Source organism: Carettochelys insculpta, chromosome 20, assembly GCF_033958435.1.
Source record: "Carettochelys insculpta isolate YL-2023 chromosome 20, ASM3395843v1, whole genome shotgun sequence".
Lineage (NCBI taxonomy): Eukaryota > Metazoa > Chordata > Testudines > Carettochelyidae > Carettochelys > Carettochelys insculpta.
The window spans coordinates 23,157,684-23,182,352 of record NC_134156.1 but is presented as its reverse complement, the minus strand read 5'-3'; the positions used below and the strand labels follow the sequence as shown (position 1 = coordinate 23,182,352).

General features: G+C 47.7%; 1 protein-coding gene across 7 annotated transcripts in view; it reads left to right on the top strand.

Annotated features, from left to right (window-relative positions):
- Positions 1 to 24,669, top strand: part of SLC39A11 (solute carrier family 39 member 11) — a 318,218-nt gene that overhangs the window by 238,411 nt on the left and 55,138 nt on the right. For all 7 annotated transcript variants that reach the window (XM_075014328.1, XM_075014323.1, XM_075014327.1 and 4 more), the window contains one exon: positions 19,049 to 19,118. In XM_075014328.1, coding sequence (XP_074870429.1) covers positions 19,049 to 19,118 — 70 coding nt within the window. The remainder of the gene's footprint in view (positions 1 to 19,048; positions 19,119 to 24,669) is intronic.

The window sequence follows — 24,669 nt, the reverse complement described above, 5'->3', positions numbered from 1 at the left end:
CATGGACTTTCACCACCTGCAGTCTGAGCACTGCACCAGGAGCTGGGAACTCCCTGAGGGCTAATCACAGCCCTGACACTTATTCCCTTCAAGGCCTTAGCCATGTCATTGAAAGTCTTTGCCTGGATTCTCCGCTATAAAATCTTATTTGTTTCGTGTGGTGGTTATGAATATTACTGAATGTTTGTAAAGTGCTTTAGAAACTGAAAGAGCAATATGAGTGTCACCGTATTAGACCATGGAGTGGGGATTTGCACTCAGCAAAGTTTTTCGGCCTTCTGGGCACCTGGTTAAAATTCATCTCTGTGTACAGTCAGTTCTCAGGTGAATGGGTGAGAGCCCGCACTGCCATTGCTGCATTGAAAGTATATTTTAGTGGGAGGGGAAGAGGCCTAGAATAGGTGATCCCTTTAGACAGAGCTTAATCTAGTCTATTAAACTGGAAAGCATCCAGATAAGATGGGGAAGGATTTACTGCCAGTGCAATTGAGATAAGATAATTTGACAGGCTGCGTATAGTAGGAGTTAGTTGCCCAGGAAAGCAAAGAGCAAGAGTGGTGTGTTGTATTATGAAAGGGAGCCCCTGGCATGCTTGGAGCTGTAATGCCTGTTCCTTGCATAGCTGCTCCTTGCTCCTTCCATGCTTAACTCCTGCCAATACAAGCATAGCCAGGGTCAAGGAAGCAAGGGGAACGGAGCCTGGAAAGGCCCTGGGGATGTGCCAGCCTTTGAGCCACCGGTCAGATTATTCCTTTTGTGAGTGAGTGGAAGGGGAACAAGCCCCCTTTCTTTCCCCCTAACCCCCGCCCCCAGCTGGTTGCCTTTGCTGTGGAAGGAGGAGCAGCAGGAGCAGGGACGTGCCCATTCCACCTTCCAATGAGCGACAGGTTGCTGTGGCAGCAGCGATCACTGGACTCGAGGGAGTGGCAAACACCCACTTTTTTTAAGTTGCCTCTGGTGTTTCGCACCTGACGCACAATCATCTGTCACATTGAGGTACGCCTCTGAGCACACAGGAGCCTAGCAGCTGGGAGCTGGCTGGCCTTGTAAACGCAGCCAGGTCTTTATGCTGGGCCTTCATTCATGAAGGAGTCAGGCTTGGTAGTCTTGGACAAGTCACTTGGAACTCTTTGAACAGAACTTCCCAAGAAAAGTGGGAAGGAGGGAGGTTTATGCTGGACTTTGGTGATGGAGGCTGAACGGGGCAAGGATTTAGGGCAGGGGCAGGCGAGATATGGCCCGCTAAGCCTCGTTATCAGGCCTGCCTCTGCTGCTCCTTGTCACTCTCTGTGCTGCGGGGAAGGGCTTCCCACACTTCCTCCTCCTCCAGCAAAATCTCTAAGCTCCTATTGTCTGGAAACCTACCAATGAGAGCTGACAGATTTTCCTGGGGCAGTGCAGCCCAATTTCTCAGCTCCCATTGGCTGGTTTCTGGCCAACAGGAACAGAGAGATTCTGCTGGGGAAGGGCAGTGTGTGAAGTCTTCCCCCTCCTCAGCACAGAGAGCTACGTGGAACAGCCGGGGGTAGGGGCTGCTGTCATCCAGCGAAAGACCCTGTATCTGCTCCTTCACTACTCACCCAAGCCAGAACCCTCTCCTACACCTCTGCCTCTTCCCAGACTGTGCACCCTAATCCCCTGCCCGAGGTCACAATTACCTCCGCCACTCAAACTCTCTCTTGGACCCCACACCCCCATCCCCTACCCTGAGCTCCCTTCTGCATCCATCCTCCATCCCACACCCTGCACCCACGCCACAGAAAATTGCAGCTCTTGATCGCTTACAAAATCTTGGAGCGCCCGTCTCTCAAAATTCTTGCCCCCCCTAATTCTGGGGACTGGCAATCTTGCCTTCTGTCCTTGTGAGACTGTCGCCCTAATGGAGTGGGGAGAAATCTGGCAAGAATAGCTGATCCCATAGTTAGTTAGAGTTGATCCTGCTTTAGGCGGGGGCTGGACTGGATGACCTCAAAGGTCCCTTCCAGCCCTAGGATTCTATGATTCTGTGATAGGGGGTCTCTTCCGTACCAAAATCCAGCGTGATCTGAGTGAGAAGGGTCAACGGAACTTGGCCTGATGGTAGATGTCTTGTGTTTAGTAAAGCTGAACATTTGTCAAACCACCTCAAACAAATCAGGGCAAATTAACCAAATCTCCGTCTTTGGCAGGGTAATAAGCCTTGCCGATAGAGGAGATGCAACAGACGTGATGTCTCATGACTTCAGTAAGGCTCTTGATACAATCTCACTTGATTTCTCCAAAAGCAAACTAAAATAATACAGTTATGAATTTACTATAAGGTGGTTGCAAAATCTTCGGAGAATGGTACTAAAAGTATCAAAGAGGTAGCTGAGTTAGTCTGTATCTTCAGAAACAACAAGAAGTCCTGTGGCACCTTGTTGACTGACAGATGTTTTGGAGCATAAGCTTTCATGGGCAGAGACCTGCTTTGTCAGCTTTGTCCATGAAAGCTTATGTTCCAAAGTATCTGTTTGTCTGTAAGGTGCCACAGGACTTTTTGTACTGAAAGTAGTTCTCATTGGCTCACTGTCAAGCTGGAGGGGCATCTCGAGTGGGGTCCACGTCTATCCAGTATCTACATAAATGGTTTGGATGTGTCACAGAGATTACACTTATAAAATTTCCAGTTGATACCAAGCTTGGAGGGGCGCTGGGGGGCGGGCAGGTGCTTTGGATGGCAGCGTTAGAATTAAAAATGATCTTAACTAATTGGAGAAATGGTCTCAAACAAATAGGATGTAAGAGAAGGGCAAAGTTCTCCACTTACAAGGGAATAATCAGTTCCATAAATACAAGGTGGGAAATAGCTGCCTAAGAAGAAGTACTGAAGAAAAGAGCCTGAGGGTTCTAGTGAATCACAAACTAAATGTGACACTTTAAAGACTAACAAAATTATTTATTTGGTTTTGAGCTTTCGTGGGACAGACCCGCTTCATCAGAGCTGAAGTGGGCCTGTCCCACCAAAGCTCATCACTGATTAAATCATTTTTGTTAGTCTTTAAAGTGCTACGTTTCTGCTGCTTTGTTTTGTTGGAGTACAGACTAACACAGCTACCTCTGTTACTATTAAACTAAATATGAGTCAATAATTTAGTGTTACTGTAAAAAGAAATCATTCTGGGACGTGTTAGCAGAATTGTTGTAAGTAAGATTGAGGGGAGTAATTCTTCCACTGGAGTATTGTGTCCAGTTCTGGGCACCACCGTTTGAGGAAGATGTGGACAAGTTAAAGAAAGTTCCAAGGAGAGCAACGAAAATGATGAGTGGGCTAGAAAACATGACATGTCAGGAACAATCAGGAGAAAAGAAAACTGGTTGTGTGCAGTCTAGAGAACAGAAACCCGAGTGAGGACATAACAATCTTGAAGAAGAGGGGTGATAAATTTTTCTCCTTATCTGATGAGGACAGGACAAGAGGCGATTGGCTTAAATTGCAGAAAATGAGATTTACCTTCGACATTAGGAAAACCTTTGTAACTGTTGGGGAAGTCAAACACTGAAACAGTTTAGCTCGGGAGGTTGTGGAATCTCCATCCTTGGAAGTTTCTAAGAACGGTTTGGCCAAACTTCTGCCAGGGATGGTCTAGAAAATACTTTGTTCTTCCTCAGTGCCAGAGACTGGACTAGGTGACCTGTCAAGAACACTGTAAGGCTGTGTCATCACAAACAAGTCTGTCCTTTGAACTTAAAGCTTGTGTGGCATTAACTGACCGAGCGCCACACTCTGGACTTCTAAGGATGTGACTGCAGCCCATGGCAGTCTTGGTCAGCCCAGTCTTGGTCAGCAGACTCTGGCTGTGCAAATTCGGTGCCCTCAGCTCTGGCTTAAAGAAAGACTGGGAATGGCTGGCTAAATACAGAAGCAGCTTCCCCTCCCTTGGTGTTCACACCTCCAGATCAACTGCTGGTAGTGAGCCTCACCCTTGCTGACTGAGCTAACCTTGTTATCCCCACCCTTGCTCTGGCTTATTTATACTTGGCCCTGCAGATTTCCAAGACCAGCATCTGAAGAAGTGAGTCTGTGCTCACGAAAGCTCATGCTCAAAACTTTTCTGTTAGTCTATAAGGTGCCACAGGACCCTTCGTAGCTGCTCTGGCTGTGTAGACAGCGCTTAGAAGTGTTTTCACGGTCGCTCAGCATGGAGGGCACCATTTTGCAGAGAGAACTGGTTCACCGCATGGGGTGACATCAGCATCAGAGGCACAGACTCACCAGATAAATGTCTCTTACCTGGCTGTTCCAGGAGGTCAGACAGAATGATCAGAACGGCCCTTTCTGAGCTCAGAAATCCAAGAATCTACTATTCTCCATTTGCAGGCAGAGAGCCACATTTTTTAAATGTCTGGCCCAAAGCTGCAAAGTAAGACAGTAAAAAAAGCTGGGAACAGCAGTCAGCCATGATGAACACCAATCGTCTGTTCTGACCACTAACTGGATTAAAGTAAAGCATGATGAATGTAAGAGACGGTGACTGGAAGCCTGGACGGAGATGCTTTTCTGTCATTTATCTAGCAGCTGTGACTCAAAAGTCTCAGATGGGGACAATATATAAAGGAATAAAACAATCAATGAGAGATTTATGTAAGAGATCTTTTTCATTTGAAGTCAAAGGGTCAGCGAGAACAGAGACTCTGTCCCAATATCATTTTATAAAAGCAGTCAGGTGTTGAAGCTGAATGAAAAATTGGGAAGATTGAAAATACAAGATGCTTCACAGAGAATATTCAGCATTAAGAATATGTAGAAAGGGCATTTTCCTATTGGTGTTTACTGAAGGCATTACTAACTCCAGCTTCTCTAGGTTTTGGTTGGCTGCTGTGGGTGGTGGGTTTTTATTTTTGTAATTAAAGTAGTCAAGTTAAGTGCATGCAAGGGGAGGAACAATGTGTTATGCTTGACCTCTGTGTTTACAAACATGTGCACTGAATGGCACCTTATGTCAGGATAAAGGTCCAATAAAATTAAAGCCGGTCACAGTTCATCTGATTCATAAGCAGACGATGATGCTAATACATTCTTTATGGCTAAATTGCTCCTTGATTCACTGGTAGAATGGGGCGGGGCAGTAAGCCTGCATCAGGAAATTGTTCTGCAGTACTGATGCCTGGCAAATGGGTTAATTACCTCAGTCATTATGTGTGATAGAAATGAGGTCATTCCAATAGGATGATGTCAGGATGATGGTGTGTAACCTCTCAGATAAAGCTAAGTGTTCTGGGCAGGATCTGAAATTAGAGTTAGTGACAGTTGATTCAAATTAGACACACCTCCCTTCCAAAAAAAACCACCCTCCAAACCCCAGCCTCAGACAGGGAATGAAAATCTCTCACCTGTGCAAAAGAGGAATTCAGGAAGAAACGCACCATATATATGGGTAGATGGGTATGGGTGTGTGTCAGTGTTTCTTGTAGGCTAGCGCTTGGGTGGCCTCCCAGGAGAGATTCAGGTGTTGCCCAGCTGATTAACAGAGTGCCCACAGCCACCCACAATTGGCAGCATGTGTTTTTATTGGTGGTGCACATCTCCACATGCCTCGGTGCAGATAACAAAATTTATTCCACTCATCCGTGGAACTAATTAGCGGGAACGCTCCTGTGTATGTTTGTGTATGTATATGACTACATACAAAATTTAGTTTCCCCTAAACCTTGCGTAGATTAGTTCCCCATATTCTGTGTAGCTCAGAAACATTTTTATTGGACCATTTTCTGCTGGTGAAAGATATGACCTCCCCATCTTGTGTCTCTGACATCCTAAACCCCAGGCAGCTGCAACACCCCTAAAAGATGAACGCTTACTGATCTGTATGGAACTCAGTTGTTCTGTCTCAGAACGAGAAAAGGTTTGGTGGTGGTTCCAAGGATTTGAATTATTGGCAGCATCTCCAATGAGCACCATGGCAGCACAGCTGTAGCTCTGTAAGTGTAGACAAGCCCTTAGAAAGGTCATGCTGTGCCCAGGTGCTGTCCTTTCCAGGAAAGAGTGAGCTCCAGAATTTACGCTGCTGAAATTTGAGCCTTGCCACTCATTTTTATCAAAGCTCCAAGGACCCAGTTAAGCAGATCTGATTACACCTGTTGCTGTTCCCTTCAGACACTCCATCCAGACAGCAGGAGTCAAAGGCACATTTGTTAAGTAATGTTCATTGGCCTTTGGGGTCACCTCAGTATAAGTTGCTGACTGAGGTTCTGAAGCTTCGTTTCTCTTCTGTGGCATTCCAGTGCATGTGCGTATTAAGATGAGAACATCTGGTTTATTGCTACGGTCTGAAGAATTGTGGCTCTGTGGAGCAGAGAATTTTAAGCTCACATCACGGAGTGGTATACAATCAGAGCTAGTCCAGCCTCTTCCAAACCCCTGAGGAGTAAGGCCAGGTGAACAATGAAGTGCAAGCCTTGGACACAGTGGGCTCTCTGCGCCCCTGCACAAGCCAGAGTTTCCTTCTGTCAGAAAGGGAAGAGTGCAGTAATCTCTTCCCAAGCTCGGAGACATGTTGTAGGGACAAATGCATTACAAACTGGAGGGTGCACAGATGCTCTGATAATGAGGGTCAAATACATTGCTAAGCTAGACCTCTGCAGGACACAGAAGCTGGAGTGTTTTACTCCCTAAGCAAAGATGCAGAGGTTTTTAACAGGTAACAAGAGACTTGTCCAACTTGCAAGTATAATGGTCATTGGTTGCTATGCACTTATTCAGTATTATCCTTCAGGAATACATCTTGGGGATGCCTGGCTTGGTGCCCCTCAAGAAGTCCTATGGTAGCAAGCAGTGCTTACAAATCATTGCTGCCAAGCAACCCTACAAAAACACCTGTGGTGTGCATCACCCCCCCCGCCCGCCCCCCCCCCCAAAAAAAAAGAGTGGCAGGTTCAGGCTTCTAAGAGTTGGTTCTAATTTTGTGTGTGTGTGTGTGTGTGTGTGTGTGTGTGAGAGAGAGAGAGAGAGAGAGAGAGAGCATGCAAAATTTAGCTGGAAAGAAATCTGCATCTTTGCACTAGCATTACAGCTTCTGGTTATTGTACTTCATGTCTAAATACTAATGTCCTCTGAGTAGGTTCTACTTTGGGGATAATTGTTATATTGCTCACTGGCCTCACCATGGGAGGAGGAGAATCTTATTTGCAGCTCTGCAGTAAAGAAGCTCAGAGAGTTTGTAGTGTTACCACCATCAAATTATCATAATTAAATGTGATACCTGCAGTAATTATGCTAGCTAGGATTAGGGTGGGGAGGGAAAGAGCATCTTAATTAGAGGTTTGGTTTAACATCTGAGCCATCCAGAGTCCTTAAATGTCCCCAAAGGTATGTGAAATAATATTGTCCTTCAGTCATAACAGGCATTAGAGAACTTTATTTTTTTTTAATTTTCAGAACATCTTACACCATAACCGTGTTTTACGTTAGTTACTGTTACGTACCATTATCCTAATTTTACAGATGGGGAATCTGAGGTGAAGGCACCAAGACTTGCCCAGGGTCAGAACTGGGGTTGGGACTTGTTTATTCCTGGCTCTCAGTTCTGCATTTACACCATTAGATCTTGCACCTCTACTGTGCCATGTGCCTGGGACCAGGGCCTCACCATAGGAGTGTTGCCTTGTGCCAGGTGTGCGGTGCGCCAAAGGAGACCTATATATTTGCGCTCTGCTAGGTGCTGTGCTGGCGTGTGAGGAGCTGTGGTTCTCTTCTAGATTGTGGTTTGAAGAGTGACTGTGTGGAAATGCCACCACCTAGCTGGACTGGTCTGCTTCCTGTGCAGGTCTGGATTCAGCTCTGCTTATTTTGTTGAGGAAAAACTTAGTTTGTATGTTTCTCCTTACCCCTTGCAGCCCAAAGGGCAAACAGAGAACCCTTCCCGAGTGCCACAGCATCTGCAGAATTGCTAGCCAACTTGTGGTTGCAGCATGTTTACCCTGAGAGAAAGGGCTCCACAGCACCCTAACGAGATGAGTAATCCCAGGAGAGCAAAGCTTGCCTTGGAGATCTAGTTACGAGATGGCAGGTCTGGGCATTAGAGAGAACATCCTCCTACTTGTGAACTGGACATAATTTGATCTGGGGTGGCTGAGGCCAACAGGCCTGGAACCCTACCGGAAGCTACATTTCTAGGCCCTCCTCACACTTTAAGTCCCGGCACAGTCCCTTCTGCCGGGTGTGGCTTCATACAGAGTTCTCAGATATTTGCTGCGAGCCTGGCATGCGTGTCAAGTCAGAGTGCTCTGAGCTCATGACGGTGGTGAGAGGAAGTCTGGGTGTTGAGGGACCTGATGTCAACCCCACTGAAGTTAATGCGTAGACTTGCTCGGGCTTTGGATCAGACTAAATGTGCATCTACACAGACTGTCCAGGCACCTGTCTCTGACCCCAGGCGTGCCAAGCTTGCTTGTGAATTTGTACACCGCAGCAGTACTCCATCTCCAATAGCCATCCAGCTGCATCCCCGCTGTCATGACGTTGACATGTGCCTGACGCTGGGCTGTGTCCCAAGATTCTTAGGGGTGACAGCAAGTTTTGGTGATCTGAGAGTTTGTCGTCCTCATTTCTTGGTGTGGGCTGAACAGTGGCGTATCTGATTTTCTGAATGCACATACAGGATCACTTGATGATTGCTTGTTTGCTCCCTCGGGAGCATGTGGCATTGGCCGTTGCCAAAAGGCGGGATACTGGACTAGATGGACCTTTGGTCTGGCAGTTCTTATGTAACACTGATGTGGAACAAATATATTCACACTCAGCTGGATCTCTTTGTACAAAAGATGACAGGTCATGCAATGTTATCTGCTTCTCTCACCTGATCAGGGCTTCCTTTCTGTTGTGGGCCTTGATGTTCTGTTTGACTCTGGCATCTTTCCTGGCTCCCTGCTTTCTCTTGTTTCACTCCTGCCTATGCAGAGGCCACATCTGAACACTGAGCAGGGAACTCCCATCCACTCCTAGACCCCTTTGTTGGGTCATCCCCGCTTCTTCCTGCCCACCTCCTCTTTCCCTACCTCCATGTTGGCTGTTTTATCCATGGGGATGGCTCTTGGATCCATAACTACCATGGGGCCGCTGTTCAGATCCTGTCAGGCCTGCATACCCTGTCCACCCCAGTAAGCTTTCTGGAGCCTAACCTTGGGTCTTCCAAAGTGTACATGCATGTAAGTTAAAGCTGCTTGTGTCTGTACTTTGAAACTGGTCCCCATCTCTCACAATCCCTCCACCCTGAAATCTTTGTTGGCTTCTTGGCTGTTCCAATATCTAGCGAAAGAATTATTCTTCCCCAAGTCAAAGCCCTCTCCCCCACCAGCTACCTACCCCACCTTCAGTCTCATCTTTCTGGTCCTTGGCCCATTCTGGTGCTGGATTGTCTCTCTGCCTTCTCACTGCTCTCTGCGGAGGGCGTGAGATCTCGCTCTCACCGTGCAGGCACCAAGCAGAAACAGCCTCGCTTCACTCTCTGTGCACTTGTGTGTCGTTCAGCTTCCCTGGCCTGTCGTGACTCAACTTCCAATAAGCTACTTCCTCGCTACGACCTACCTGCTTTCCTAGTTTAGTCATTCTCTCCTCCAGTTGGGCTCCCCTTGTTCTATTAGTCCCTTCTCCACCATATCTTGGTCCCAGTATCCCCTGCACTGGTGTGAATAGGACATGTCATTTGCCTGTTTGCATGACCAGGTCAGTTGATAAAGTCTGTTGGGTTTTGTCCGTATTCCGTACATTGGCTTGGTAAGAATGCTGCTGCAGGTGGGCGGTAGAAGGCAGTGTTGTTGGGCGCCTCTGCCAATAGAAACTTAAATGCAGCTTTTGCATTTTTGGAGCTCTTTGCATTTCACCGCTAGCTTCCCAGTGGTAATGTGGCATGCCTGCAGCACCCGAGCAAACAGCCTCTTGTGCGAGATTGCACCTGAGTGTTGGCACGTTGCTTTCAGAACACACCATGCAATTAGTACACCCTGCTTTGTATTGTTGCACCCGAGATCTGTGTCCCTCTTGCTACAAGCAATGATTCAGCTGGCTGATGTAATTTCTCTTCACCTTGGCACTTGGAACCCTAGTCTGTTACAAGCTGCCGCCAGTCAGTTGTTAGGGTTTTCTGTGTAGCGATCCTTCAGCATTGTCACTATTGTGCAGTTTGCTGTTTGGAAACCTTTGTTCTGGAGAAGGAAATAGGTGGAAAGTTTCTATCTGCAAAAACATTGCGATCTAAAAAGGCACGCAGGTGATCCTGGTGCTTGAGTGGAGGATTGGTCTGATCCTGGGTTAGTGCATAATAAAGAGAAAACAGGCCCACAGACAGGAGAGGAGGGGCAAAAAGGAGCTGCACTGGGGCCAGGGAATTCAAAAGGGCCTTCAGCTCCCACCCACTGCCACTGTTATTGCTGCATTTGGGGTGGCTGGAGCCCTGGGCCCTTTAAATTGGTGCCTGAGCCCAGGGTGGTGCTGAGGGTTGGTGAGGGGAGGCTAACCCCCAGCCTGGCCCCTTCTGCCTGAGGCTCCACCCCTTCTGGGAACGTGGAGCTCCCCACCCCTACACCTGCTCAGGGCCCAGCAAGTTTGCCAGCCCCTTTGCATCTTGACAGGTAAACCCATAAAAGCCCAAGAGAGAGGCGAAGGCCCGTTGCTCAGACCAAACCAGCGCTCTCTGGGCCACAGCTGTGGTGCCTTTTTTCATTTTTCTAGTTCAGGTCTGGCGAAATGGGCCAAACTGGTAGTGCAGAGGTTGCAGTTCTCTCTCAAGCTGCTGCAGTGCAAGCTGCCCCTGGGTCACGGCACGTGTGTGTAGCCTGAACTGCAGCATCTTCTGCACCAACCCCATAGAACTGGAAAAAACAGAGCTGGGGCAAGAGTTCTCATGCAGGGTATCTACTATAGTTTTGTCCTGCCGCCTTATAAACCACCCAAGCAAAGGTGTCTGCTCCCCTTCCCTTGAGAACCTATTCTAGTCTCACGTAGAGCCTTTGCTGTTAGGAGCTGCATCCCCGCGTTCAGTCGAAACAGTCCTTTTGCTCTTAATTCTACACCCTTAAGAGTCTCTCCGTGTCGTGGTTGCCTGCAGGATAGTCCAGTGATGCAGACGAGTGCTTTCTTTTTCTTACTGTGCTGCTCACCTGCCGTGCCTAGGAGCTTGCTTTTGCAGTTGTTTTAGAAAGCTGATATTGGGGAGGGCTTGGAATCAGGTGAAACGAATTCACCCCGAGAGCCGCCAAACTTGGCTTCATTTATATTCAAAAGCTTCACGCTCACGTTGATGATGCATTAAGCACATCTTTGATTCCTGAGCAGTCGCACCAACTCTGAAAGCTATCTTCCATTCAGGTTAAATGAAGGCACAATTAAATGTCCCTTTGTTTGGTGATAGCAATGGAAAAACACCACCAAAGGACTATGCTGCACGCTAGCCTGGGCAGTGGCTGGGCCGGGTGGCCCAAGGAGTTCCCGTGTTCTGATGATGCAGGAAAGAGGGGTGCTTTGATGGCAGGTGTGTGTGTCTGAATGAAACAGAAGCAGCAGGGGTGCCTTAAACGTGGACAGAGAAGATTCCAAAAAAGCCAGGGAGGCACCAGGTGTGAGACTGGGAGAAAGCTCTTGGGCGCAGGTTGGGCTGAACGAGGCTTGGAACTGTGAGCAAAGCAGCTGTTGTAGGATTTGTCTGTGTGCCAGGGAACAGGCTTTTGCATGTTCGTTATAGATAAACAGGACTGCATTATGCCTGATGCCATGTAATGGGGTCTGTAAGGAGGTGGCTCTCGCCAGGGCCCCCGTCTGGTCAGTGGCGTGTGTCTGTGCTGCCATAATTCAAAAGTCTATTCAACAACTCGGCCCTCCAGCTGAGTCAAGTATTGCATGCCACACTCTCACCTCCTCCAGGGTACCCATCTAACAGGGCCCCCGGCTGGTGTCCTCAGTAGTGTCCCTGCACAGCCCATTCCCCGCTTGGGCAGGGCAGGGCGTGCTCCCTCCATGGCTTCCCCTCCTGGAGACAGAGTCCTCGCCCTTTGATTAGGGCTCTACTGCCAGTCCATCAATACTTATCTCTCACTAGCTCTGCTCTCGGCAGATAGTCCCACAGGTCCTCTCTCTAGGAGATCTCCCATGGTACTGAGATGACTCTGGTCCAGCAGCCTTCTTATAGGCCCTTCCTGGCCCCTGATTGGCCATTTCCTCTGGCTGACACTCTAGCTTCCCTTGGAGGACTTCTCTGTGGTTTACTGGGACTGGGAATGGCAAGGTGGGGAATTTCAGGGCCCAGTCTGCCCTCTCACAGCATCATCCATTTCCCCTCCAAACGGAAATAGCCAGTTTTCAGGGTCTGGCAGGTTAAGTGCTCTGGCCAAAAGGAAAACCATAATTAGATCTGAGATTATTGTGCAGCCCAGACAAATGATTAATAATGGCATGTTTTAGGGCACTAGCGTTCAGCCCTCAGCAGAACTGATTATGGACTCATGATTTATCCAGACACCCCACTGTTTGGAGAAGCAGCTCCGTTCATGAGTGCAGGGGGATGCTGTGGTTCCTCTCTAATCTCAGATTTGGAAATTTCTGATTGCACCTTATTTTTTCCTCTGTCTCCCATTAGTTCCCTTATACTTCCTGTGAATGTGAGCTCCCAGCCCTGTGGGAAGTGTACTGGGGAAGTGGCAACCTGCAAATGCATTTGGAATTTAACCACTCAGTTTTATGGGCTTTCAGCTCTTCAGTGCTGATCTCTACTTGGGGAAATGACGGGCGTTAAATACAGCAATGAACTGTTACAGGAAAGAGCAATACATCTTGGTGCCTGCACTGTCTTGGAGTTCAGCAAAGCCTAATGTAGCACTCCGGCAAGCAGATTAATCGAGGCACTTAACAACTAGAAGCCAAGTCAAGTTACACAAACCTATACTTTTAAAAACCATTTCCAGGGAAGTGGTCTCATTCTGACTGTGTCTACACTGAGCCCTAGTGCAGACAGTTTGCAGCAAATGAGCAGTCTTGAAAATGCAAACGACACATCATTTGCCTAGTCACGTGACTAATGTGCACATTCACTGAGCTAATTTGCATATTCGCAGCAGAAATCAAGCAGTGTAGACGTGTTTCTGCTGGCAAAAATCCCTTTGCTGGCAGCCCCTTATCCTTGGAAGAAATCAGTTATAAAGGGTTGCCAACAAAGGAGGTTTTTGCTGGCAGAACCATGTCTACACAGCCTAATTTCTGCCTTGAATATGCAAAGTAGCTCAGTGAACATGCAAATTAATACACAAATATGCAAATGACCCCATTTTGCATTTTCGAGACTGCTTATTTGCATCAAACAGTTGGCACCAGGGCTCAGTGTAGACAGCCTCTGTGACCACTGAATCATGTTGGGAAGCGAGCAGATATCTGGCTGAAAAGGGAGACAGATGGGTGTAAATGGCACCGTTTGCTCCCCCTGGTGTTTACGTGAAGTTACTTCTCACAAGTAAGTGCTGCAGAGACTTGCTGTTTGTTGTAGACAGAGAGGAACATATAATTGCTAAAACCACTCAACAGACGTGCAGCAGGGTTTGGAGGCAATGACAAGAGGAACCAGGAAGAAAAAGCTACTCTTCTGAGAGCTTGTCTACACTAGATGGAGGATCAAACACAATAAATCAACCTTTGAGCCCTCTCCTATCGACTCCGGTGTTCCACCAGGGCAAGAAGACCAGCTGGAGTCGATTGGAGAGCAGCTCCCATTGGCCTTACCATGTGGAAGACACCACGGTAAGCACGCTGACTTGTACTATGCAAAGTTGCTTCGGTTAGATCAGCCAGAGTACAGATTGAGGGGAATAATTCCCTGCTGCAATTCACCAGCAGGCTAAGAGAGAATGGTGGATGTAGGGAACAGAAAGTGCAGGAAACAGGCAAGTAGGAAGCACAAATTAATCCACAATAGCTTTTATCCTGCACCCTTAGGTAATATTCCATTTTCCTTATTGATTTTCTTTTCCCTGCTCTGTTTATCTGCGTAATGAAAGAATCACTCACTTAGTTCCTGTTTGCCAGAACCTTTCCTGGGCTGTGCCAAGCACAGCAAAGCCAGCCTCAGGTCTTGTAATTCTGTTGCAAGAATCTGTCAGAATCTGCTAGTGGCCTTGGGTTGAATTGCAAGAGGAAAACTGTCCACAAACCACAGATTCTTAAACTGAGTTTTTCAGGCTTTTCTCTCTAGCTGACAAACATCTAAATACACCACAGTGCAAACAGCTGTTGGAGCTGAGCCATGTTGATGGTGCGTTTTTATTATTTGTGTCATTAGCGTGTCTAGGAACCTCAGTTACGGGCCAGGACCCCATTGTACTAGGGCAGGGGTCGGCAACCCATGGCAAGTGTGCCAAGAGTGGCACCCTTACTGATCTTCATCAGCAAGTGAGCTGGGGGCTCAGCCCCACCCCTCCTTCCCTGACCCTCGCTTCCAGATGGCCTGCAGGCCATGGGAAGCCCCTGGAACCTCAACCCCTGCAGGCTGGGGAGGCAAGGGGGCTGCTGGAGTTTGATGGCCTCCCCCGAAACCTGTGCCCACTTCTGACAGCCTGCCAGCTACAGGGGAGATGCGGAAAGCTGTAGGGGGCGGGATGGGGGGAGGGCTCAGAAGGGTGCAGCTCCCACGCAGGCTGCCGGCCATGGGGAGGGGGACTGCTAGAGGCCAGGGCAGTCCCCAGTGCCTGGCCAGCCCTCAGAGTGCTTCTCCTGAACGCTGCAGAATGGAGGAGGCTCCTGGAGGCCAGGGATAAGCCACTGACATGCACCGCCACCCCACCCCCCAAACTGCAGTGTGGGGGGGAGGGCACAGCCAGAGGTTGTCACCAGCCTGCAGAGCACCACCCCCTCCCAATCAGGCTGCAGGACTCTGGGTTCTGACACTGTGTGTTAGAGGAGGGAGGGTAGTTACCTCTCTGGATGGTGATTAATTGAGAGACTTTCAGACTCTCTGTTCTCCCAGCTGTGAGTGGAATGAGGCTGGAGCCACTGCCGATTTCTATTCTTCATTACCTTCCTAATGTTGCTGTTGGGTGGCACACCTGGTCACCTTGTCACTCTGCTGCTTCTCCATCCAGCAAGCAATTCCCCACGCACCGTCTGTTGATCTTAATTCCCCATTACTTGTGTTTCCTGTGTGTATGCAATTTTGCTTCTCTTTCATTAACTTCACCATCACGATTCTTTTACTCCTTTTCACTCCCACTTCAGAGCTTGATAATGTTTTTCATACCCCGTGTTTAGGTTCTTCCCCTAATTTAATCCCAGCTGCACATTGGCTGCTTGAGTTGTGCCCTCTGGGAGATCCGTCTTTTTCCCCCATCACAGCCATCCGAACCACCTCAATAACTCCACTCAAGCTCCGAGCCATTAATAGTGTTTAAAGTGGAAAACTCCAAATGGGTTTGTCAAACCACTGCCCTGCTGTGTGAATGCAAAAGAGGAAAATAGCTGCTTTATCATCTGCAGGTGCCAACTATTTTGAAGTAGCAGCATTCTCTCTGTCTCTTCATGTCTCGTGTTGCTTGCGTATGTGCCGGGGAGATAGTCTTAAGCACCTTATGCATGTTGTATAAGCGTTCTGCATAAGTGTATGGTCTGTCTGGCTTTGGGACTGTAATATGCCCATCACATTGCTACAGATCTGGGATCTCAGCAGTAGCTCCATTTTACTCTGTGGAATGGGCATACACCAGTATTATTCATCAGTAGACACTTAAGGATGCATAACCCTAGTCTTGAAGCTAGGGTGAGCTGACTCATTTGGGGTTCTCTGTCTTTATATTTACTTTATCTGTACCTTTGCTCAACATTTAAAACCAAAGCTTTTAGCAGTCCCAAGCCATCCGCTTCAATTCCTACATTTTCAGCTTGGAGTGGGGAGAGCGTGAACTGGAAATGCCCGTCTATGAGAGGGGCAGTGTCAGGGGCCACCTCCAGACTTTATGAAAATTGGCTTATGAATATGAATATGCATAACTTGAAGATGCTTTATGCAAAAAGGTCATGTGACAGATCATTTTTAAAATTACAATCTGCTGGACCTGTATATCCTGTTTTTGTGCATGTATCGTTATTGTAAGTGAATAATTTTAATTCTAGATACTCTAATGAGGGCCATTGGTGATACTTGAGGAACTTAATGGCTCAGTACTCAAACTAACGACCCTCTGAGTGGTTTAATTCTTCTGCATTCTGAATTGTGGTTCATCCTAGAAAGACATGTGACCATGCCACCTGGTACTGAAATCCACCTGAAATCTGGTACTTTTCCATGGGGATAGGTAGAATGAAAAAAGCCTTTCTGTCCTGGGGGAAAGCTTACTTAAGGAATGGAAAGCAGTAGGATCTTTTGTCTTCAGCTGGCTTCAAAAATTGCCTCTCTTCCCAAAGAGGATACACACACAGAAATCTGGAAACAAAACAAAACAAAAAAACTGCAGTGAACCAGTGAAGGCAAAGCTGGTGGGCCCAAATCAGAAAAAGATCAATGCTGGCCTGAGATAAGAACAGCTGTTTAGGGGAAGAATTTGCAAGCAACAAGTTTCTTACTGTATTAGAATTAAGTGGTGTGTTTTGTTTATTTTAACTTTGTAATTCACTTTGATTTGTCTGTTTTCACTTGCAATCCCTTAAATCCTACTTTGTATACATCATTAATACACTTCTTATCATCCAGCCCAGTGTAAATAAATTGTTACCTGGGAGTGGGGGGCAGCCACTGTGCATGTCTCTCTTTCATTGATAAAGGAGGTGGACATCTTGATGAGCTTTTCCGTGTAAAACTTCTACACAGGGGAAGATGAATTTGTTTGGAGTTTTGGTTGCTTTTGTCAGTTGGTTTCCTGGATGTTGTCAAAGCCTCATTGCTGAGTCTTCCCAGAGCTGAGCTGGTTCAGCTTGTGTGTTGCTCTGTTGTGGGATGGTTACTTCAACTCTGTGCCTTGGTTGGGGAAGACCAGAGCTTCTGCCCAGCAGGACAGACGAGCGGGCATGCCAGAGGGCAGGGAGGGAGGCATTGGTGGCTTGATCAGCACTCCAGGGCGGATAGCCGCAAGGGGATTTCTGTGATCCAACCAGTACCAGGCAGTTCTTGCTGTATTTTTTCAGCTGATTAGAAATGCAGAAGACCACCATCATCCTGAAAAAGACTGCTCTTCTGAGACTTTGAGCTGCACTCTTCAGCCGCTCAGAGTCTATTTAAGATGCGGAAAAGTGTCCACGCTATTCGGAACTTATCTGAACTATACTAAAAGTTCTGTCAGCTGGGACATTGCATCAAGATGTCAGCCTGTTTGGAAGTCAGACATTTTGTGTCTGTCAGGGGTTGTGAAAACCCCTCTTTTACTCCACCATCAAATGATACAAGCAAGTCCAACTTTATTTTGTTTCTCGCCATCTCTGGTGTGGAGAGAAGCAATGCTGTTTAAAAAAAAAAAAGTGATCTGGAAAGAAACAAAAAAGTTACATTGCTTTGAAACTGCAGAGAAACATTTTCGTGTTGAAGGAAGCAAAAGAACCGCGAGAACAGGGAACGTTTGGGGAGAGCTTGTGAAGAAAATAGAAAAGTCAGGAAGTGAACTGAGAACAGTCTAATTATCCAGGTGATTCTGCAAGCATCACTTCTGGGGATGGAACCAATGGTACATAATGATGTCAAATTACAGGTCTCCTGCGCCTGCCTGAAGGCCTAACAACCATTCTCTCCTATTAGACGTGTGGCCACTGTAATTAGACAGCTTTGTGACTTGGACTCCTGTAGGAAAGAAAATGTACCTGCCAGATAGGCTTCCCGCAGAGGATTGAGAATGCAAGTGTTTCAGTAACCTGCCAGTCAGCTGCCCAGTGAATATTTCTCATCTCTCCCTGGTGCTGTGTTGTAGAACCAGCATGCTCAAATGGAGCAAGATTATTGAAGTTAGCCTTCTGCAGATTTCTGTTCTTCTACTTAAGAAAATAGGTCTCTGAGCCATTGCTAACACAAAAGGAAACATCTTTAACCGTGGTAATGGGGCTCTAGATGTGTGTAAATTCTTCTGATGATGCAATATGCAACACTGTTCTACAGAAATGCTCAAAGCTCTTGTAGCTGTTATGAACGGTAACATTTTGGCTGCTGCATATAGAAAACCGTTTTATAACCTTCTGCAGCAGGTTCTCTTTTGGCTGTATCTTCCTATATAATTCCTCATTGGTGACCTTCTGCATCCATCCTATTCTCAGAATCTTTCTATAACTCCTTTCCAACGCCAATATTCTTCTTTTTGAATCTTTCATTATCACCCGTCTCACATCTGTACAACATGCTGCTGAATACACACATTTTCAAGACGCTCAGCTTCGTTCTTCAGCTAATTGCTTTGCTTTTGCAGATTTTATCCATCACCTGCAAAGTTGCTCTTGCTTTCGCTATTCTAGTCGCTATTTCCTTCTTACGGTCTAGATCATACGTTACTTTGCTCCTCAGATATGTGAACTTCTCTACGTTTTCTAGTTCAATACCATCAACACTGATCTTCCTTCCTATTTCCTTATCTCCAAATGCCATTGTTTTTGTTTTATCGATGTTCGTAATCAGTCTGTACCCACTTCCCTTCTTCGTTTAACACCTGCACCGTTTTCTCTAGCTTCTCCTTATCTTCCTCAATGATAACTATATCATCTGCGAACCTCAAGTTGTTAATTCTTCTCCTGTGCACAGATACCCCTTCTACTCTTCCTTGATCTTGTCCATCGCTCTCTCCAGATGTGCGGTGAAGATACTTGGCGATATTGGGTCTCCTTGTCTCGTACCTCTACTTGTTTTAAACCAACTTCCCAACTCCCCGCATGTTCTCACCGCTGCCTCTGCATTGTCATTGATATCCTTCAACAACCGTATCAGTCTCCTATCCACTCCGTAGACTCCAACACCGTCCAAGTCACTTTCTGATCTATACTATCAAATGCCTTTTGAAAATCGACGAAGCAAGTGTATTCGCTCTTGTTCTTTCGTCGAGCTTTTTCCGCTGATCCAAGCTGCTAAATTTTGTTTCTCTCTCTTTCTTTCAGAGGGCCTAGCTGTGGGCGTTGGATTTGGAGCTGTTGGGAAATCAGCATCAGCAACCTTTGACAGCGCCAGGTAACATGGGTATTTCCGATCCTGATGTGTAAAGCACTATGCACGCACTTGCCTCTCAGAAACATTAGTCTTGATCTTGTAAGGATGTGTGAAGTTTTGCAGTGTGATTGGGGATAAGGGGTTGGGTTAGCTTAAACTGGGTGGGAAAGCAGAAGAAATTCTTACTGCTGCTAGACTATTCTGTTGGCTGCAGTCAGGGCTGGTAACAGTCTTTGCTTGGCCCTGGGCCCCTGGAAGGGGCAGGGCCTCCTGTGGAAGGGGCAGGCTGAGGGCTAGCTTCACTCACCCAGGCCTCAGCGCCTCCAGCAGTGATTTAAAGAGCCTAAGGCTCTTTTGCCTTCCCTGTCAGCGGGCCTGGTTGCAGTTGAAAGCTTCTGTCAGGTTTAGAGTTCGCTGCACCTTGACTGATTGAGCCCTCAGAGCGGTTCTGGCGGGACAGATGTCGTCTGTCTTGCACCCTGCCTTCCTGAACTGTTGGGAAGTACAACCTCCGCTTTGCTTGGAAATGCTGCTCTGCCGGTATGGTTCCTTTAGCCGCCACGGAGGCCCAGACTTTCCAACAGCTATAGTCAGGTCCAGTTAAACAGGTGGCATATTTGTGGAGGGTTGTTTCAGCACAGACAGACCGAAGCAGGGAAGGGTTTTAAAGTGCGTAAGATTCTCTGGCTGCGCACGCGTAGGAATGAGTAGTTGCTAAATCAGTGCCCAATAAGCGAGCCCCGAGTGGCTCTGGTGTTTGCTGGAGAGAGGCTCAACCACGGAGTCATTTCTTAGCACCACACTCCTCGCCCTCAGCAGCTGCTGCTTTTGCCGGGAGTGTTAATGAGTCGTATCAGAGATGAATAGGAAAGCTGTGTGGCTCTCAGCTGGGGAGAGTCATTGATCTTTCAAGTGTCACCAGCTTCCCCCTCTGTCCTTCATTTAACAACATCCTTTAGCTGCCTTTCATTTCCTCCACTCCCTCGTCAGAGCACCTCCAGTGTAGAGGAGTGTGACTGGACATGGCTGAAATTTGTATGGCGCTCCTACTCAGGGTGCCTGTTCCCCAGGGGTTAGTCAGAAATGAATGCCTCGACTGTCACTACACCCTGCTCCTGGTGGCCCCACCAGGCGGGGTGGAGGAGCTGGCCACTTCAGCCTGATTAACGGCTTCGACTGAAGGGCAGTCATAAGGAGTGGTGCACTTGTGCAGGCATTGTTCTATTGCACGTGGGGCCTGGGTAGGGGAGTCCTCTGAAGTCTCTTCTGCTTCAGATATGTGCAAAGTGTTGAGTGGAATGCTTCGGAGGAGCCCCTCGGCTGGCTTCTGTCAGTCTTGCAAGCTGCTGTGAAGGACCTTGGCTCCCCCGAGCAGCAGGCAATGCCCCAGGGGGCAGCACAGATGTCTGGTGGCAATAGATCTGTTTTAACACGAGCATTCTACCTTCCGGGCTGCTTGCTGCGAAGGCCTTGGCCACGCTAGGCATCCTGAAGATGACCGCCATTGCTACAAGGTGAGGGCAGGTCTGAGCGTGAGAGGGTAGAAAACCCCAGTTCCAACCCTGTTGGACCTTGTGCCTTGTTGGTGGAGCTGTACCCATGGGAAACCTTTCGGGGGAAGGAAATTATCTACTTTGTGTAGGTAAGTCTTAGATTAGGAGACAGATAGGCCAACCGAGGAGTAAGACCAGAGTGTAAATTCAAGCCTATCCTTCTGCTCAGGCCTGGCTGTATTAACTTAAAGGAGATTCCAAAGCAGAATCACTGTGACAGAAACTACTTGCTTTGTTCACCTGCTGCTTCTCCTTCTTCACTGCTCCATTCTGACCAGGGGACGTAAAGATTTGCTGTGAGATGCATCCGAGTGAACTCCTGGGAGGCTGGTGGCTTGGCGCAGCGTATGAGAGTGAGCGAGTGACCATAGCAGGTTGCAGCAATGACAGGAACTCCACAGGATTTCAGGTCGCCCCAGGAAGCCCAAGAACATTAAGACGAAAAGCAACCTGATCATTTTAGCTGATCCTCTAGTTGTGCCGGCTGCGCCTTTCCATCTTGGTGGCTCATTTCTCCCAGAGCCACCCTCTAATTGAATTGGAGGGAAGTATGTTTTTAGCTCAGATTCTTTCCCCCAGCCCGAGGACACTTAAAAGCACAAGCTAATCTTCCTAGCCTTGATAATGAATTCGGCCGAGTCTTCCATCTCGCCTACCTCCTGAAGGAGTTCAGTATTATCATTTCTGCCTTCATGTGCATTCAGCTGCCAGGCACCCTGCTGTAGTGATATGTAGATAGAGGAAAATACATAACCCGTTAGAGCAAAACTCTCTTTGATTGGGAGCAATAAGGATACTCCTCAGTCCTAACCAACAGCCTTTTTCTTAGCTGGCTTTTGGCTTCCACACAGGTCTGCCGACAGACTTGCATCTGTGGGTGCAGTAATGCTGGCTGGTTCTTGCACTTCCCCAGGGCTGCGCCAATATATTTAAGGCCAGGTCTACACTAGACCTTAAAGTCGATCAGAGAGATGCAATTCCAGCTATGGCAGTTGTGTAGCTGGAGTCCGCACATCTGCGATCGACTTAGCTGGCCATCCTCGTTGGGGGAGGTCATTGGGAGAAACTCTCCTTGTTGACCTCCCTTACTCCTTGCTAAAATGAGGAGTATGGAGTCAACTGGTGATCCCTGATTGTTCAGTTCTGTATATCCCCACTCGGTGCACAAAATGGAATCCTGGAATATTGACCCTGGCTGGACTGATCTCCCAGGTGGTGGTGTTGTATCCTTGGTCCTATAATGCAAAAATCACATTATTCCTGCTCAGATCTGAGCCGTGACTGCTAATATGATTGGATTGTGCCACAGTCAGTGGCGGTTTCGTGCTTTGGACTTGTTCGCCAGGGGCTGCAGAACAAGTTTGTGGCACTCATTTTCTCCCCCACCCATCTGCCAAAGGAGATAGGGAAACTTGCCCTGTATTTCCAAGCCCTGTGTTGCCTGACCTTATGAGATGGGGGACGTGGAAGCAGGCAGACTCAAAATACTCTTTGTAAATGTAAACTGAACCTGCTGCCGCGGTCCGGAAGTGGAATTGCTCAGCTGATTAAATAAAGATCAGAGGGTAAACAGGGAAGAATACTAGAAGCAAGAAGGACTGAACGGATATGGCCCGGCTCTGGAGTCGAGTGATTTGTTCCTCTTCCTCTGGCTGATTTGTCAATGATGTCGGTGTGTTGTCAGAGCACGGCAGCTTCAGTTCCTTCCCGAGTCACAGCATCCATGGAGAGCTGCTAGGGTGGCCTTCTGACCTCTCCAGGCCTGAAGGACGCTGGATGTGGGCTGTGTTGCCCATTGACTGACTCTTTTGAAAGCTTGTCCGCAAACATCTGGGTTTTGCGTTAATACGGCCAAAGCCTCATGATTATCCATGGAGGTAGACTCCACGGTCACCTTCTTACCCCAGCTGTGTTCTTTTCCCCTCAGAGAATCGTTCCCCATGAGCTGCATCATCAGTAGCTGGTTGACTTCTGAAATGGAAATTTTTTGGTCTGAATTTGTTTGTTTGGGTTTTTTTTCTTTTTGGTTTGTGGAAAGAGTCGCTGTTCGCAAAATGTCCTTGAAACGTTTTGCTTATTTATTTATTTATTTATGCGTGGAAAGAAACTGAAAGAAAATAGCAGCTTTGTGGTTTCTTTTAATGTTTTCTTTTCTATCCCTCCTCCATCCTCCTTGGTTTTAGAAACCTTCATGTTCCACCTTTGGCTGCCGTGTCCCTCTTATCTTCCTCCGTGAATGTTTTCCATTGTCACTGACTGCCTGGATTTCTCTTGTTCATTTGCGAGTGCTTCCTCATTTGCTGCTCCAGGTTGGGTGGGTGAAGATCTTGTTGGTTTGTTTATTGCCTTTGTTTAATCAGCCATCCCTATGCCGTGCCCTCTTCACTTGAGTGTAACCGTGCTTTTCACTCAGGGCTTGTCTATGCTACAGCCGTTTCGGGGTCGATCTTCCGGAGCTTGATTTCACACGTCCTTGCTATTGCACGGAATACAGGAGGGTTCACGGGAGAAACTGTCTCGTCAACCTCCCTCACTGAGGATGGCCAGGTAAGTTGATTGCAGATAAGTTAATTCTAGCTCCACAATTGCTGTGGCTAGTATTGCGTATCTGCAGTCGACTTACGTGCCTGGTGTAGACTAAGCCTCAGAGCGACTGGTCCAACAGGGAGTACATGCTAGAGCTCAAATAAGTGCAGATCATCAGCTGGTAGCACAACCCTGCTGCAGGTCCATCTGAGCACTTTCCCGTCATTCCCACCAGGTGCCCTGCGAAGACAGGCAAGAGCACCCGCCCTTCACCGGAAAAGAATCCTAGAGCGGCTCGGCTTTCACTGCACTGCTAAGGCCCATGGGATAGAGCCTGAGAAGTCTTAGCAGCTCACACCCTGCACCAGTGCAGACCCGGCAGCTCGAGCATTACCGGCAGCACGTCTGCTGTCATCAGGGCCAGGCTACCTCGAGAGCAGTAACCTGAGTGTCAATAACTCGAGTTCGCTCTGGGTTTGTATTTGCGTTCTGTAGCAGAGACTGAGGTACAAGAAGCAGCCCCCTGCCTTTCATTTAATAGACCGGTGAAGTTGAAGAGGGAGAGGTGTAGGTTAGATATTAGGAAAAACTACCCCTCCAGGAGGGTGGTGAAGCATTAGAACGCATTGCCGAGAGAGGTGGTGGAATCTCCATCCCTCGAGGTTTTTAAGTCCTGGCTTGACAAGGTCCTGGCTGGGGTGACTTAGTGGTGGTTGATCCTGCTTGAAGCAGGGGGCTGGACTAGAGGACCTTCTGAGGTCCCTTCCAGCCCTGGAATTCTGTGATTGGGTTATATATACTGGGTGTGCTGTGAAATTATAACGAGTGCTAAAACGTGTCACAAGGTGATAAAAGTTGCTGAGTGCTTTAATAGACCCACCCGTTGATTGGAAGAGCTCGTGTGTATGCAGCACATTCAGCCTTTTCTCTCGCAGAGCCAGGAGCTATTGCTTCACAGCACCCTTAGTATTCCCAATATTTTAGGAGTCCCAGGCCTAGAGCTGGATGTGCAAGTCCCTCTTTATGCTGCATAGCAGCTGCTTGTCCTCTCACTCTTGAAAGGCCAAGTGCACATGGGTGGAATCAAAACCTTAATTGCTGAAGGATCTCCATGATAGGACATGTGTGCTAATGGAAAATCGCCACGGCAACCCTCCCTGGAGCCATAGTCAGAGTCATCTGCGAATATTTCTCCAAGGATCGGGAGTACCAGATAATAGAACAGTACAGGTCTGAATGTACCAGGCTAGGCCCAAAGGAAATATGGATCCTTGAAGAGAGAAAAACATGCAATATGCTGGTGTATAGAAACCTTCTCTCACTCTCTAACCTTTTGAAATAAAAGGCTCCCAATAACGTCTATAGACACTCCTGAGATATACTAACAAAGGGGCTTTTTTTTTTGCTTCAGAGCCTGCTCAGTAAAAGCAAAGAAACCAGAAGCAGCTGGTTCGTTCTCTGTGTTTAAAGCAGCGTTAATCATGTTAGATGAA